General features: G+C 43.0%; 1 protein-coding gene across 7 annotated transcripts in view; it reads left to right on the top strand.

Annotated features, from left to right (window-relative positions):
• The window catches only part of ZWINT (ZW10 interacting kinetochore protein), a 28,009-nt gene extending 11,643 nt beyond the window's left edge, over positions 1-16,366 (top strand). For 2 of the 7 annotated variants that reach the window (XM_055323025.1, XM_055323018.1), the window contains one exon: positions 13,519-14,400. In XM_055323025.1, the coding sequence (XP_055179000.1) occupies positions 13,519-13,530 (12 nt within the window). In that variant the 3' untranslated portion in view covers positions 13,531-14,400. The other 5 variants (XR_008664132.1, XM_055323019.1, XM_055323017.1 and 2 more) reach the window with 5 other exon arrangements.
• The last annotated feature ends 1,765 nt before the right edge of the window (positions 16,367-18,131 follow it).

The raw sequence follows: 18,131 nt of genomic DNA, 5'->3' as shown, positions 1-18,131 counted from the left end.
AGTCACAGGTCCCTCCTCATAAACCCAAGTGCTACTGGGGGGCGAGGGGTCCGTCCTGCTACGGCCTCTGCAGCTGTCACTCTGCCGACGAGGGGCATGGTGTGGGCCTTTGCCGTGCAGTGTGTGTATCTCTAGAACTTAGTTCTCAGTTGCTAGGGTGAGATATCTTTGTTAAATACTCTTCACAAACTGTGTTTTCTATCAGACATCTTTTACAATATTTAATTTTTGTTTGGAAACCTAAGTTTAAAGCTGTTTAATGTTGTGTTATTTTTTCTAGCTAGATATCTTACATATATTCTAAGCTATGAAGGCAGGTATTATTCTCTCTTTATAATTTAATTTTACTGTTGTTTTCTAACAACAAATAAACAGTCGTTTATTCTAATCATGAAGACACCTGGAAACTATGGGAAACCTTTCTCACTTTATTGTAGTAGTGATTGCCATCTGTAGTCTGCTGCTTTTTATCTGAGTATCCAGTTTATTTGTAAAGAAATTGACTGGACATACTAGCTCACTTTAAAGTTTGTATTAGGAGCAGAGTTCACTCGAGAGATGTTTGCTTCTTGGATGTTTTGGTTGGATAGTGTTAAAGTTCTGAAGCAAGAGCAGTTTACTTACTTTGTTTAGTGTCAGTTGAGGCCTTTCTAAGTATATGAAAATATGTGTAATACAAAATGTAGAAAAATTAAAAATCTAATGTCTTCCTCCAGGCCTCACTGTCTTCACAGAAGTGTGGATGAGGAGTCTCCATCCTTGTATCCTATCTCCTGAGATTTCCAAAAGATTTTATACTTTAAATCCTCAGGCCCATGATTAGCAATCTCTGTAGCCCCTTAAGATATTTTGTATTGATGTTTAACGTTAACATCTTCCTTGACCAACTGTCTCATTGGTTTTACTCTTCTTATGCTTTTGAATAAGAACCTGAACTATTGGGATGCCTGGGTGGCTCAGCAGTTGAGCGTCTACGTTTGGCTCAGGGTGTGATCCCTGGTCTGGGGATTGAGTCTTGCATCAGGCTCCCTGTGAGGAGCCTGCCTGTGTCTCTGCCTCCTCTCTCTCTGTGTGTGTCTCTCATGAATAAATAAAATCTTTAAGGAAAACAAAAAAGAACCTGAACTATTACTGCTCAGACCTCGTCAGCCATGGTTGCCTGTTTCTGTAGTGGTGATTGTGGCTGAACAGCCAATACCTGGGAAAACAGAGAAGCCTGAACTTGCTAAATCTCTGTGTTTATGTAGCCTGTGCTGACTTCAGTCAGCCTGGCATGTGAGCAGCTCTGAGAAGGCAAGCACAGGCGCCTGGAACTTTGCATTTGCCTTCCCGAAGTGTTCTTTCAAAAATCTATGTGAAGTTCACAGACTAAGAGAATGAAGGTCTGAGAGCTCAAATGAGACTCTTCTGGTTTAATCATAACAATTCAAGTATCCTTTGACCACAGACATCATTGGCAATCTGTGACAGTGGGTTTTGTGGTGTGAATTTGAATGAAAGGTTGCTGCAGAATTATGGTGGGGCCGATTCTAATGATCCGTGATGCTTGCAAGTGTAAATTGTTCCATGTAAGAGTTACCGCTGCCGGCCATTCCCAGCCCCAGTCACAGAACAAACATCTAGTCAATCCTGGCTCTTCCATAATGGCCATAAATATGGACGACCACTCCCGTGCCCTGCCCCAGGACCCCATGCAGCCACTACTGATTGATAGACCTTGGCACATAAGGAAAATATTTTTGCTCCACCTGCTAAAATATGTTGAAATCAACATAACATAACGTGTGTGTGTTACAGAAGTATGTGAAGTGGGGAGCTAATTTTCTGGAATAAATCCAGGGAATGTTTAGAAATAGTGGGGTGAGAAAGAAGCCTTTGTAAAATGTATGTTTTGACAGGGAATTTTAGAGTAAGGTAAACTAAGCAAAATACCACGTGTGGGATGAGTAGAGTAATACAAGACCGTGCGGAGGAACCCCGGAGGCGCCACATGGCCACAGGAAGGCTGTGGGGTGTGTGTGTGTGACTGGAGATAGATGTTAGAGGCCTTGGTTGGCCAACCAGTGCTGAGTGACGTCCTCAAAATTCGAAGGTTAGAGACAAAAGCAAGTAGATGTCAAAACTTCGTATTGATTTTGTCACCTTCCAGTCATCTCAGTGAAAATAGCAGATTTTTGTCAGTTCACAAATTTTAAAGAGATGAACATTTAATGCTCCAAGGCATTAACTGGTTAAATAGTATTGTTACCATTTGTAGACTCAATCCCAGTGATACTCGGGCCATTAGGCCCGGTTTCTTCCCTTGCACCATGGTTGATGGGGACACAGTTCTCTGGCTGTGATGATCCGATATGTTACCCAGGAAGATGTAGAGCGAACCCTTTGGTTGTTAAAATTTCACGTGCAGTAGAGTCACCTGGAGCTGTTTCTAAATGTTGATTTAAGTTGCCTCGAAAGATCCTACTTCCCGGGTCATGGTTTAGATTTTGCGAACGTAACAAACACCTCCAGGGATTATGATGCGCTGGATTTAGTTTGTGGGAAACCCTTCCTGGTTTCTGCTAAGACTTTAGCGTTCATTGTATTATCAGCTTGCCAGGTCATCCCTGAGACACAGTGGACGCGCCTGTGAAAGGACTGGTGACCTGGGCGAGGCGGACATGACGTGAGGATGGGAACTCTGGGCTGCGGCAGGAGCCTGAAGGGGAGAAGACATGTGGCCTGCGGCTGAGGGCAGAGTGGGAGGGCATGGAAGCGGACGTGTGCTGTGGGGGTGAGGGTTCGAGACCACTGGGGTGGCTCGGCACGCACACGTGCCATGCATCTGGGAACAGACGGAAGTGTGTGGGCTCCGTACACCTCCTCACTCTCTTCCCCCAGAAAATAAATTCAGGAAATGAAAATGTTTTTCCGTGAGGAAATAAACTGCCTACCTTTATAAATATAAATTTATAGGTCACGCCCCAAGCCCACAGCTAAGCTAAATTCCTACTGGCCTGTTTCATCCTGTGAGGCCCTATGTCTGGACTTGAGCTACGGTGGGGACACGGGACAGACGAGACCTCCAAGCCTGGCTTGTGAAGACGTGACATGAGCACCTGCTCTCTTCCTCTGCTGGCTACACGGGGCGGATGCTGAGGATGGTGAGGAAGGTGCAGACGTGTGTGCTGGGGCCTGGGGCCCCCCGTGAGGACCAGTGTTCTGTGTTCCCGGAGCCACTGAGGCAGACAGCTGACACCTGTGCTTTCCCCAGGAAGGCCCCTTTACCTGCCGGTGGCAATAATGAAACGTCTGCCAGACTGGGAAAGCCACTCCTCCGAGGGTCCTCGTGCCCAGGAACAGGTTTGTAGGCAGCACATGGAGTGTTGGTTGAAGACAGGCAGTAGTTTCCCGAAGTGGTCCGTCTCACACTAAAGGGCACGCACAGCTGGCCTTGCTCTTCCCGCAGCCCCTCTCCTGGTGGTGCTGAAACCTCAGGACCTGCCTCACTGGAAGCCTCGATCGCTGAACTGTTCACGGCAGAAACCGTAGGAAGTCCTACAATCACCCTGAGTTTTAGGAACCCTGAGCAGCTCCAATCATCTTGCCTCACCCTTGGGAAGGAGGAGGAAGTTTACGGATCCTCCTAGCAGGGGTTGGGACATGAGCAGCAAGTCATCCCAGAGCTACTGCTCCAGCTGCTCCGGACACCAGGCACCAGGTAGGGGCGTCAGCCTATAAGTGGGGAGGCTGCCAGACGGCTCTCGACCCCAAAACACCTCATGCCTCTGGCCTCAGAGTGTCCTTGTTGGCTTGGTGGCCTTGTGCTCTGTGCTGAGATGGTCCCATGCGCCCCTGCGTGGCCTGGCGCCCTCCCATCACCCAAGCTGCCTTCTCCCTGATGCTAGCACAGAGTCTAGGACAGACGGGGATGGCTGTCACCGGGTGCTCCACGGTGGTCTCCGCAGTACCTGCAGCATCGTAAATCACGGTTGCTGTTCTGGATTCAGGTGCTCTTGAAGACTTCATGCTTCAGTGGGATGTTTTTTAAAAAGCTTAGATGAGAGACCCCTGGGTGGCTCAGGGCATGATCCCTGGTTTGGGGATCGAGTCCCACATCAGGCTCCTTGCATGGAGCCTCCTTCTCTCTCTGCCTGTGTCTCTGCCTCTCTGTGGGTCTCTCATAAACAAATAAATAAAAATCTTTAAAAAAAAAAAAAAAGCTGCAATGATTCCCTCTTTCTTGCTTTCTAATTTTCAGAAGCTATGTGTCACATGTCACATTTTAAGTTTTACTTTGTAGTTACATTCCAGGGTCCCCTCTTACCCCGTCCCCAGACAGACATGCACACACAGGCTTAGAGCTCTGCAGGGTGATGAGAGTTTGGGGGTGGCCCTTTTCCTCGTTTATTTTCCTGAACTCATTGGTCTGTGAACAACATCTTCTACTATTGTCTTTTAAAAAATAATAATAATAATCTGCAGTAACTCTCATCTTTTTGTTAAAAGTGTAATTAATAAAAAAATAAAAGTAATAAAAGTGAAAATGTGGGTTTTCTACATTATAGTTGTTTAATCTCTGAGTATCTCAAGGTAACTAAGTTGCCATAGCAACCTGTTAGCTGTGCAAATGTAAGAAAACTTAAAATAAGAAATGTTTTGATCACATCTGTCCCTAATTGGTACTGTCTCCCCTCGTATTTCCGTCGGCTGTTTTTATAAGACTTTAATGCAGTAGATCTTTATCAGCAGCTAGAAGTTGTTTTGTAGGTAGTAAAACTTGCAACTTTATGATTTTTAATGGTAAAATATAAAATACATTTGTAGTACTTCCACAAACCTTTGGAAAGGTGTGTACTCTTCAGAGCTATCTCTGGCGTTTCCCAGCAGAGACCCAGGATCCACTCCTCTGTGCTTCTGCACTCACCATATTTTATGGAGTGTAGTGCTAACACTTTATCTTATTTATTTGTATATTATTACTACAAAATATGGTGCCTCTTTCATGGAAGGTATCCAAGAGTTGTTTCCTTTGCTTGTTCTTTTTATGACTTTTGAACGTTGTGTCTCAGGGACGGGGACTCAGTTCAAGCCAGGCACTATGTGAGGATATACAAATGGACTGGGGCAGATGGAGCCTTCGAGGAAATGTCCCAGTGAAAGAGGGAAGCTTGTTCACACTACAGTGTTAACATTTTGTGATATATAGATGTAGTTGTTTTCATGGTGGAAAAACATGCATAGTAGAATTTACCATTGTAACTAAAAGTCCAGCGGCATTAAGTACATTGACGCTGCTGTACATCTGTCAGCGCCATCCACCTCCGGAACTTCTCCGTGCTCTCAGGCTGTGCCTCCTTGCCCATTAACCACTGCCCCACCGTTCCTCCTTCTCTCCAGGCCCTAACGACCACCACTCTTAATTTCTGTATCTATGAATTTGACTATGTGTAGATGGAATCATACCATAATTGTTCCTGCGTGACTGGCTGATGTTGAGCACAGTTTTTTGAATGTCAAACTTTTTTTTCCTTAGGGCTGAAGACCATTCTGTATGAATAGTCCACATTTTGCCTCTTTTTTCATCCACCAGTGGGTGCTTTGGTTGCTTTACCTTTTGACTCTTGTGAGCAGCATTTCTGTGAACATGTGGATAAAGATATCCTTAGGAGTCCCTGCCTCCACTTATTTTGAAACTCCAAAACTGGAATTGCTGGAGAATATGGTAATCCTATGTTTCATTTTCAGAGAAACCCCCATACTATTTTCTACAGTGGCTGCACCATTTTATATTCCCACCAGCCGTGCCCAGAGATTCCAGCTGTTCCACATCCTCACCAAAACTTTTCTAGTTTTTTTGTTCTTGTTAATAGCCACCCTAATGGATATGAAGTGGTATCTCATTGTGGTTTTGAGTGCATTTCCCTATCAATTATCAGTTGCCCGTCTTGAGCATCTTTTCATACACTAGATGGTCATTTCCTTAGAGAAATGTCTGTTCAGTCTTTTGACTATTTCTTAATCAGGTGTTTTAGGTTTTTTTGGCTGAATTCTGTTAATCCCCTTATTAGATATATGATATGCAACCATTTTCTCCCATTCTGTGGATTACCTTTTTATTCTTGACTATGTCCTTGTTGCACAAATATTTTTAATTGTGGTGAAATCCAACTTATCTATTTTTCTTTTCTTTTGTTGCCTTGCTTTGGGTGTCCTATCCAAGAAATCATTGCCAAAGCAAATGTAGTTAAGCTTTTCTCCTATGTATTTTTCTAAAGGTTTCATTGTTTTAGTTCTTAGTATAAAGCCTTTGATCCATTTTGAGTCCTCTTGTATGTGATACAGGCCAAGAGTCTGACTTCATTCTTTTTTACATGTGGGTATCCAGTTTTCTAACACCATTTGTTGAAATGAGGCCTTTCCCCCTTGAATGGTTCTGTGTCATTATCAGATATTTTACTACCATATGTGTAAGGGCTTATTTTTATTTTTATTGACAGCTAAATCTGTTTATTAATTCCAGTCGACTTTGTCTGTGACATCTTTGGGATTTTCTGCATATAAGAGTATGTCATTTGTGAACAAAGATAATTTTACTTTTTCCTCTTTTATCTAGATAACTTTTATTTCTTTTTCTTGTCTAATTGCTCTGGCAGGATTTACGTTACTATGTTGAATAAAAGTGGAACATGCCTTGGGGACCCTTGCCTTGTTCCTGATCTTAGAGGAAAAGCTTTCAGGTTCTTACATTTGAGTATAATGGTTGCCATGTGTTTTTTATATATGGCCTTTATTATTTTAGAAGGTTTTCTTCTATTCTTGGTCTGTTCAGTGCTTTTATCATGAAAGATTGTTTTATTCTGTCAGAAGCTTTATTTGCACTGATTGAGATAATCATGGGATTTTTTTATTTCATTCTGTTGCTGTGATGTATGTCATTGTTTGATTTTCATATGTTAAACCATTTTTGCATTCCAGGAATAAATCCTACTTGGTTTTGTGAATAGTTCTTGTAATACATTCTTGGATTTTGCTTTGATGGTATTTTGTGGAAAATTCTTATATTGATGTTTATAGGAAATAACTTGTCTGTAGTTTTGTTGTGTGGCTTTTTTTTTTTCTTTGTGTGGCTTTGATATCAGGGTAATTCTAGCTGCATAGCATGAATTAGTCGGTTTAGGCTGCCATAACAAAAATCCCATAAACTGGTGGTTTGTAAACAACAGAAACGTATTTCTCACAGTTCTTGAGACTGGAGACTCTAAAGACCAAAGTGTCAGAAGATCCTGTGTCTGGTAAGGGCCCTCTTTCTGATTCAAACCAGCACCTTCCCATTGTGTGCTCACATGGTAGAAGGATGTGGGAGCTCCGTGGTTGTCTTTATTAAGGCACTGATCCCATTCACGAGGTCTCCACCATCATGACCCAGTCAGCTTTCAAAGACCCCAGCTCTTGTTACCATCACCTTGAAGGTGAGGATTTCTGTGTGTGAATTGTGGGAGGGACACAATCTAGCAGTTTCCTCCTGTTTCCTCCTCCTCAATTTTTTGGAAGGAAGGGATTGGCTTAATGTGCTAGGTGTTCACCTTGCTGTGGTGAAAGTGTGTAGTTTACACTAAGGGCACATGTCATAGTGCAGAGAGTGGTGACCCTGCGTTTGAGAAACATGGATTCATGTTCCAAACCTGGTGATGAACAACACTAGTATTTTCGTGACTCAGTTGTCTTATCTGTAAAATGAGAATGACTGTTAAATGATTTTTGAAGGCTCTTTTATATCTAATTCTCTCTGTTTCTATCATAAAGGAATGTAGGTAGTAATTTAAATTTTAAAGCTATATGAGTGAGCTTAAGAATATTTGTGTTTGCACCTACTCAGAGCACACCTACTGAAAGCATTTTGGATTAGGCCAACAAGTAGCCCTTATGAAAATAGTGAAGATTGGGGTCTAAGACTTTTAAATCAACATGCGCCTACCCCAGCCTTACAGAGAGTGTTATAGGTTGTATGGGATTTTACCTTGATGGTAAAATAGAACATATTTCTGGACATTTTTCTGGAGGAAATGCTCTTTGTTGGCAGGGTGGATTGTTGGGGAATAACACTGTATGATACACCCTAAATACTCTCTGATTTTGTCCTAGGAGAATATGGTTCAAGTTCTTTAATAAAAGAGGTTAGGGGCACCTGGGTGGCTCAGTCGGTTAAGGGTCTGCCTTCAGCTCAGGTCATGATCTCAAGGTCCTGGGATCCAGTCCCATGTTGGGCTCCCTGCTCAGTGGGGAGTCTGCTTCTCCCTATCCCCGCTGCTACCTGCTCCCACTTGTATGTGTGCGTGAGTGTGCACTCTGTCTCTCAAATAAAATCTTTAAAAAAAAAAAAAAGAAATTAGGTTCATAAAGATGGAAGAAACTATATGGAATTCATATGCAAGATCCATCCAGAAAACTCCCAGAAACTGGCCATTCAAATATGAAAGAAAATAAGATTGCTTTAATATTGCCTATTGCCTAAAAAATTATTATTGGTTACTGTAGGACTTGAGGCCTGTTTGTATTACACTGCCATGAAGAAAATTTGTGTACACAAAAGGAGATTCTTTATTTTCAGAAATCATCGCATGGAAAATACAACAAAATATACTTGAGGAGGCTTCTAAAAGCAAACAAAATTCTATAAACACGGAGTTTACTTTAGATGTTAAAATGTAATGTTCATGAATAATAGCCACAGATGTCTTTTGGGCAATACACTTTTCGTTTTGCTTATAAAATTATACATAACTGAAGATGGTTACACTTTATAAATGTCTAATGTGCGTTGTTATTTATAGATGCTTCTGTTATTAATAAAATGTGCAATGCCACTGTCTTCCATTATTTTCAGATATTTCTTTAGTTCACTTTTTCTACATATGATACTGTTAATTTATGCCATTTTTTTCTGCTCATGAATGTCAATAATGATAGAGAAAAGAGAACTGAAGAATAATGAAATGATGAAGAGTCCATCAAAATGTAAATAAAACAGTTCAAAAATAGGTGAAAAATTCCTGAATTTTGCAGAGGTGTTTCAAAAAGTGAAGTTCACCGATGTGAATTAAAAACTAGCAAATTTGGTCAATATAACCTGCATAAGTGGGATTCAGGCAAAATAGAAATGACCCAAGTATGGAAAAAATGTGGCTGTATCCTTCTGGGTCTGTCCTTCAACCAGGCCGGTCGCATACAAGCCTGTGTAGGAAGGGCTTCAAGGAGAGGATTCAGAATAGGAAGCTCCAGGAGTCCTCTCCCCACCCAGGCAACCAGTCACCTGGTAGGACCTGTCTAACCTAACTGTTTTGGGACTTTGGAGACATTACAACTTTCAGGGGATGACTCAGATGGTAAATTGTGGCCAATTCCAAAGTCACTCCGTATCTGAACTCAGCAACTTTACCTGTTGCCCAGGCCCCAGCGCACAGGCACTCACATGTTCCTGGAGCACATTGCATGCGGCTTGCAGGAAGCCGGGGCGAGCAGTGAGGACCCGTCCTCCAGTACCTATAATGTGCTCTGGTCACTGCTGCCTAACTATGTCCCCAGTGTCTGAGATAAGACCCACTGGCCCTGTTGGAGGCTTATTCACAAGGGACTGAGTTTGGGGCCCTGGGCAGCACTGTTGAAGCCGATACTATGATGGGTTGGCCTCATCTTGCTGCTTAACGTTCCGTTGAGAATAGCCTTGATCATATTCTGTACAAGACAAATATTGTTAGCCCCAGTCCCAGTTGGTCAGATTTACCAGAACGGCAGGTGGAGTGGTATACTCATGTGATTATTCCAGTTCAGCCAAGAAAGCGTAGGGTCAGGTACTGGGGACAGCAAACTGCCACAGGCCCTGAGCACTTGTGAACGTTGTTGCTGGGCGTGGCAGGAATACGAAGCCCTGACTGCTCTGCTTGGTCTGTGTCCCAGTGTTCTATGTGCAGCAGGCAGCCCTGAGGAATGCAGCCGGCACTCCCTCTAGAAGAGCAGGATGCTCTTACCTCTGCCTTCGGTAAGAGGGGAGGGTGTTCCATGGTCGGTGTTCCTCAGGTGCGACACAAACCCACTCAGGTGTGGTGTAGAGTTGGCACCTCCATGTTGGCCCCATGGGGCGCGAGGGCGAGGGGACCACCAGGAGCATGATGCTTCTACTCAGTGTGCTGTGGGTACTACAGTTCTTCACTGCTGGGAAAAAAATCCAAGGAAGCCTGAAAAGAAAAATAAAAACATAATAAAGGGACGTATAAAATAAGATGGAAATTAGAAACTTGCTAATGGAAAATGTATATAGATTAAATTTACTTGATAAAACCGAGATTCTGAGAAGAAATTTTAAAATGATCTAAGACATATACAAGAGACACTCAGGTTACATAAAAAGACAAATTTTGAAAGTCACAGTCAAACATAAACAGAGAAGCATCTGCTAATAAGTAACATACACCAGTTATCTTGCTATATTATTTGCTATTTGTAAGCTGTCATAAAGCTCAAAACGATTGTTCTTATTAGAATGCTGTCTGATGGTATCTGTGTTGATCTTATTTGAGGATTACAACAAACGTGAAAACCAGTATTTTTAAAAAGCGGAGACTGAAGTTATGAACATTCAAGTAGTTTTTCAAGAGCGTGTATGACACATGTGGCCTACCTGGGAGCCAGTCTAGGTATTTGATTCCTTCCATCTCCCTCCCTTCCTAACTCCAAAGCTATGAAACTTCCTGTCATTAAGTCTCTTACTCATGCACTTAGTTATGAGTAATTTATAAATAAGAGACCATTTGGCAGCTGCCTAAGATGTTATGGAAAATCAAAAAGGCTGTGTTATGTTGTTAGCTCTGGAGACATAACCAGATCATCCCAACTATTCTCTATTGTTCATTCTGCATCTCACATTTGCTTAATGCTGTTACCTAATAAGTGCAAACGTGTTGTGTGGATGTCCGTGTGTGGAGAGGTGCGGGCAGGTGTCTGGGGAGGAGGCTAGAAGGCATAAAGAGTGTGCTATTACCCTTTACTCGTGGACTAGGGACTTGTGTTTTGGGTCTCCTAGGGCTTGATGTGGAAGTTTTCCCTCTCTCGGGCTCTTAGCACCAGTGATTCCGGGCGGGGGAGCCTGGTTTCAACCCTGTAATCCCCTCTGCATATCTTAGGTGGGAAACCAGGCAGAGAGTTGCTGTTGCACTTATTACAAGATACTGCATACATCGTATTCATGGTGAATAAATGAAAGTATTCGGGTTGCTAGAGAAATGACACAAACTTACAGTGGCATCTTTCCTCTCTGCATTGCTAAGTTTTTGGCTGTGTTAAAGTTCCTCCACGGTCCTGCTTCTCTACTTTCAAAGGCTCAAATTCGGTTGCCTTTGTAAACTTTTTTTATCCGTGTACATCCCATTCTACTCAGGCTACCATACCTACTGCAAAAACCATTGCCCGTAGCACAACTTTTATTACTGTCTCTAACAAGAGACTAATATGAAAAAAAAAATGTAAAAGAGGACAGTTAAGCCAGCCCTCTATTAGCATTGTCTGAAGACCAGCAGGATCCCCAGGACACTCCTTTGAAAGTATATTCTGGTTCCCACCCAGGTTTACTAAAATCTTTTGAGTGAAGTCCGTGAATCTGTGTTTTAGTAAATAATCCAGGTAATGCTTGTGCAAAATAAAATGTGCAAGCCAGTAGGTCAATTCTTTTTTTCCAATAGCAAAATAACAGGTAAGACTTATCTGAATTCTTTTAAAAGAGTAAAGAAACAATTCCCAAGGGTTAGTATTGAGTTACTGGTACAGATTTTGTTAATAGAGCAAATCGACAGGAATTGTTGTGAGGGTTCAGTAATATACGTGTGTCACTCGGGCGTGACATTCTGCGAGTGTCCTTGTCGTCATGGTACTGATTCTAACATGCTCACTTTTACAGTTTAATATCTTTATAATCAGTATGAGTCTTAGCAACCAGTGCAGTTAGAAACATTACATCTTGCTTAACAGCTGTCCTCATTCTTGTCTTAGAGTAACTATCCCATTTTCCCCATGTACGTGCCATGTCCTTCATGCCTTCGCTTGTGCGTTCCTGTCTCTGTTGTCCATGGAACACACTAAACTGATTTGTTCAGGTCTAAGCTCTCTCATTAGCTGACAGTCCCACCTTAGGCGAGTCCCTGACGTTATGTGAGCGTCAGTCTCTTCATAAACTAGTCACAACTGCACTCTTCTTCATCTGTATGCTAGGGAAACCAGTTGTCTCTCCAACACAAAGTTCTGTGGATGCGATGCAATATTATTTGAAATAAGACCAATTCATGGTGATGGTTATAGACATTTAACCCTGAGTGGGATAAGGATCACATGAAGAAATTAATTTGCAGAATAAGGAACTTTTTCACCCTAGACAGAAAGAAAGATAATGACCCTAGCAAAAATAACGAGGATCTATCTATTCCCTTTACCAACAGTGGAGATACTTTTGGGATCACGTGTCCGGTAGAGAGTGCCACGGGGGAAGTAATACCTGTGCAGCTGTGGGTTCTCAAAAGATTGCCGTCTTGACAACTAAAGATTTAGGGGACTGAGTATAAAGGGTGGTTCAGCTGGAGGGCAGAGCAGAGGGTTCCCCAGCCTTCCGGATTTCATGGTGGCCCAAGAGTCTCAGCGAAGCTGGGAGGTTGAGTAGAGGGAACGAATGTACTCACAACTCCCATGCACCTGCTTGGAAACAGGGCTAAAGCCACAGTGCTGTTCTCTGAATTGTGTTTCCTGATGTGCTTTGCAGTAAAACCTGTTTGTCTCCATTTTCAATATTCCCCAAAGTACTAGATGTAAAAGTAAGTCCCCTCAGAGAATTTCATAGCATTACTTGTCTTTGGTTCATGTCCGCCTGAGGAGATCAGTGATCAAGATCTGAGCACAAGTAGTTTGGGAGGCAGTTGGAAGAAGTCTTGGCCTTGAGTGTGGACCGCACAGAGATGGGAAGCCAATACCCAGGGTTTAACGAGCCCGTTGCTGTTGTGGGTAATGGGGGTATTACCACTGTGGCCTCCAGGTGATGGTGGAAACATGTAGAGTTGTCCTAAGTGCGGAGACCCAGGGTAGAAGGGCAGCTTTCAGTTGTCCTATGTTAAGATTGTTCAGAGGATGGGCTTCCTGGTGCTCAGCCTCTGCCCTGTGCACAGACAGAGGACATGCTTCCCGCCGGGGCAGTGGACAAACTCGCACGACAACAGGAATGAGTGGGGTTCCGGCAGCTGCTTCTACAGCCCCCACTTACGTTACTCAGACCATTATCATCTCACGTTCTGTTCCTCAGGTCTCATCTTTGCTTTAGTGAGATCATGGCCCATCAAGATTTTACCTACACACTTAGAAAAACTGTGTGTTTTGGAATAATAGTTGTAAATTCACATGCACTTTTAAAAAATAACACAAAGATCCGGTATTTCACTCATTTTCTCCAACTGCAATTAGCTTAGAGCGTATCATTAATAATCATTTTTCCCTTTTATCCCATAGATTCCAGATTAACCTCAGCCAGCATCCGCACATCTGACCATCCAGGTTGCTTGCTTGCAAAATAATGAAGATACGTGACCTTAAAGTATAAGAACACTGGGGGTCTTGCCCCTTCAGACCATGATTTCTTCAGTTGCCCGCTGAAGGTCATCCCCATGGATGGAAGTCCCACAAGGTGCCCCAGTCGATCTCCTGAGCTCAAGATACATACATTCTGTCCCTGCTTGTCACTATCCCATCCCCTGGCCCTAAGGGTTAGTTGGTTCCAGTCGGTAGTATAGTGTGTTATCTCTTGGCCACCTGCAGGGCTCCTGGCAAGAGAAACCGCAGATAACTAAGTGGTTTTTATAGCTTTATGTTTATCGAAATTGAAGTCTCTTCTAGGAGGAATGTCTCCCACCCAGCCTTCATCTAGTATAGAACCTGATTGCATAGACTCTAATGTTAGAGGGATGGGAAGTATAGATTATGCCCTGGGTCACTGAGCATGATGGTGAGATTGGCCACTCTTAACCACCACCCTTGGTTCCTTGACTCATGTATTTGAGCTCCAGAGATGCAGGACCATTGATGCACAGGACTTCAGCCCCACTGGTGTCGTTTCCAAGCTGGCCATCTCACCTTAGCTGTACCTTAATGAAGCCCTTCCAACCGTCCAGTAACCACTGGGAAGGAACTTTCTGGGTGATGAAGTACATACTAGAAGCAGGTTATGCTATTGTCACGGGCAGTCTGGGAGTTCTCTGAAGCATCCGCTCGACTGTCCCCTGCCAGATCTCAGCATCTCAGTGTCTTTTAGCTTGGGCAGCTTGCTGCAGCTAGGAGTTCAGCCTCACTGTAAGCCCTTACTCCCAGCAATAAAGTCTTCATCTTCATTTTTAACACGTTCTGCTCTTTGGCCGTAGAAGGAGGAAGTGAGTTTCTTTTCAAGCTTACTAAGGAGGCCTTCACTGGCTGTCGCTGGCACAGCATGCACAGGGTGAGAAGGCTGGCTTTAGCCTACTTTTTTTGTTTTGTATTTTTTGTTGAGTTAATTTCAGAGCCCTGGCTTACAGTTACATTTGGCTTAAAATCTGATAAGCCTCAGGATACCCTGAGGGTGAATGCAGCTCTGTCTGCTGTGCCTCATCCCGGTTCTGAGCCTCAGAACTTGTTTGCTTCAGATAATCGTAGGCTAACACCATGCAGCTTACCATTAGCGACTGCAATCCCATTAGCGTTTTTTGAGATCACCTAACCCCATCCTAAAAATCCAATTTCTAAGACCACATGTAGCACCAGTGCTCTTTGTTTGGGTCTCACCAAAAAATAAATACATAGATTTGAGTAGTTTATTTAGGAAATGATCCCAAACACCACTGCAATGGAAGGGAGTCATATGGGTGAGAAAGGAAGGAATCGAGTACAGGTATATCAGTGACTGCTCCTTGCACGGGTGACTGATTAACACACTTTCTCGAGACCCCAGGGAGCTGGTGTATCTAAAGAATGAGGAAGGGGATCATCATTGGTTGAGAACTGCTCTCATCAGTGTCATCAACTTGGCAGTTTGCATATGTGCCCAGAAAACTTCCTTGGGCAGGGAAAGTCCTCATTCATCACCAAAAGAACTGCAGTTTCTTGCAGTAAGAAATAATTGATACGTATAGAAAAGTTATGGGTACAGGGACACCTGGGTGGCTCAGTCCATTAAGTATCTGACTTGGTTTTGCTCTCAGGGTCATGAGACCAAGCTTCCTATCAGGCTCTGCGCTCAGGGTGGGATCTGCTTGAGATTCTCTCTCCTTCTGCCTCTGCCCCTCCTATCACGTGTGCTCTCTAAAATGAATAATACATCTTTTTAAAAAATTTTTTTTTAATTTTTATTTATTTATGATAGTCACAGAGAGAGAGAGAGGGGCAGAGACATAGGCAGAGGGAGAAGCAGGCTCCATGCACTGGGAGCCCGATGTGGGATTCGATCCCGGGTCTCCAGGATTGCGCCCTGGGCCAAAGGCAGGCGCCAAACCGCTGCGCCAGCCAGGGATCCCAAAAGAATAATACATCTTAAAAAAAAAAGTAAAGTTATGAGTACATATGGACATGAGGTTCTTAGTATTGTTATACTACTCTTTAAACAAATTAATGCAAACTTTCCTGGATGAAAAGTTATTTATTTTAAATACAACAAAGAGAAGGAAGTTATGCTTTATTTTACCCTTCATGCATTCAAGTGTATTAACCATCACTATATTTCTGAGGAGCTAAAATTTCTAGCCTCACCAAAGAAAGCAATAATCTTAGAACACTGAGAACATGTGACTGAATAGAAATTTTCGCCAAAATTTGTCTGCACCCATCTATCAAAGAGTCTCAGGTATGAGCCAGGTTAGACCATTTCCATTATGTGATATTAAATTGCACAACTAATTATCAGACTCTTGTTTGATAATTCCAAATACCATTTATAAGCTAAATTGTTTTTCATCCAGTTTCATAAATGGGAAACCTGAATTTCAGACATTTAGTCTCAACTAGTAACTAATAATACAAAGAAGGCTCAGAGTTTTGTGCCGTTATCCACTGAAATCACGGATTTACCCAGGGTCAAATGACCTCAGAAACTATTAAATGGGTATATTTACAAGTTCTCAGAGTATTAAAGTATGCAGAATGTTCTTAAACAATCTGCCATACATGGTTTTTAATTTTAGGAACAAAGCATCTCTACCATCATCATCAGTCACTACCACCACCATCACTGCCATCATCACCACAACCACCACTTCCGTCGCCACCACCACTACCACCTTTCCACTGCCTCCACCACCATCACAAGCACTGTGTTTAAGAAGGATTCGTATGTGGTGGTGAGAATGTGAAGACACCACAGCCTAGCACTCAAATTTTGGGGTCTTCCTACCTGGATTTCTTGTGTCCTTTTCAGACATGACTGCATTTCTGTTGACTCCAGCTCTGCTGGAAAAATATACGTGTTTATCGTTTGGACCAGCGATTCATTTCACTAAGTTCCTTTTCTTTTTATGACCTCCCTAAATACATTTAAATAACAGCAGTAAAGGTATTCATTCTCATAGCACATTCAGTGCTTAATTAGTGTGATGCTCTATTCTCACCATGTGGGATACAGCAGTGAAACCAAAGTTCCTGACTTTAGTACCATAATTTAGTGGAGGAGACTGAGTAAATGGGGAACATGGATTACAACATCATATTGTACTCTGTAAAAAGATGAAGCAAAAGTTAAAGGGATATAATGAAAATTTTCTTAGATAGATGGCCCACCCTGGTAGGGTGACATTGAGCAGAGACAGGAACAAAATGTGGCAGAAATTCAAACCAATGACTGAGGGAAATGGTGTCCTGGCAATAAAGTAGTAAAGCTGAGCCCCTGGGACAGGAGAGTGTGTCGTGTCTTTGTGGATTGTTTGATGACTGGGATGGTTAGAGCAGAGAGTAAGGATGGAAGTACAGAATGTCTGAGGAGAAGCTCAGGGCCAGACAGTAGGGGGCTTTGTAGCCCATGGTAAAGAGTTGTGCTTATTTTGAGTGAGTTAGGAAGCTGGTAAGAATTTTTGAGCAAGGGAATGGGCATGGTCTGTCTCATACCTTAAGAGAGCACATGGCTACTACATGGAAAATAAAACAGATAAAATGTAGGAAGGCAAAGGTGATGGTGCTTGGATTGGCGAGTACCATTGGAGGTGTGGATCAATTGTTAGATCATGGACGGATTTTGAGGTTCAGGCTGACAGGATGTGTTTGCCATGGGTTCCTGACGAGTACACAGTTGTAGTAGTGTCATGTGGTGAAGTGAAGGCCTGCTGTGGCCCTGCTTTTTCTGATAGAATTTATCTAGCCAGGGTCTCCATACTCCTTGAGTACTTCTAATGACACCACATGGCATATATCCAAAGTAATAAATAGGATGAGATAAAAGAGCTGTCTTGAACCACATAGACTGTTTCTTAAAACTGAGAATGCTGTGACTGGACAGGGGAGGATGGAGTTGTTCTAGCTTGGGACAACCTCAGACTGCCTGTTACACCAGCCTTCCAGCGTTTGTTCGCACTTCCTTTGTCCTTCTGCTGCCCTCGGAATGTAATGGTCTGCTAATCATGTGTCTCTCCTTCACCTTGATGTTCACGATCAGGCTCCAGAGAAGTGCAGCCACGTTTCTGTGTTGGGAAGGAGCCTGCTGAACTTCCAGACAGAGGTTCGCTCCCCCATCTGTACTAACCAGCGGTGATGCAGAGGCTCTCACCAACACATCACACACCTCTGGCAATCTCTTAATCTTTCCTGGATACTGAGCTTTCCAGTGTTCAGGATCAGAGAATCTTGGAGTTTAAGTGTTGGGGGGTGGGGAACTTAGTATTTTATCTGATAGAGAAGAAAACTAAGGTGTAAATGTCAAAGGTAATTCACTATCACCACACAGTCGAATAGAAGCAGAGCTGGGGCCAGTTTACACCTTCAGTGGCATTTCCTTTAAGAGTCGGTCTGAATATGTGAAGATTTTATCCCACAGGAGCTGTAACTGCAGTGCCTTTTGGATTGAATTCCATCTTTAATGCCAGGACATGTAATTATTCACGTGAGTTTGTTATTCT

This window comes from Nyctereutes procyonoides, unplaced genomic scaffold (assembly GCF_905146905.1).
Source record: "Nyctereutes procyonoides isolate TBG_1078 unplaced genomic scaffold, NYPRO_anot_genome, whole genome shotgun sequence".
Taxonomy (NCBI): domain Eukaryota; kingdom Metazoa; phylum Chordata; class Mammalia; order Carnivora; family Canidae; genus Nyctereutes; species Nyctereutes procyonoides.
Note: the sequence above shows the minus strand (reverse complement) of the source record. Positions and strands in the feature narration are given on the sequence as shown.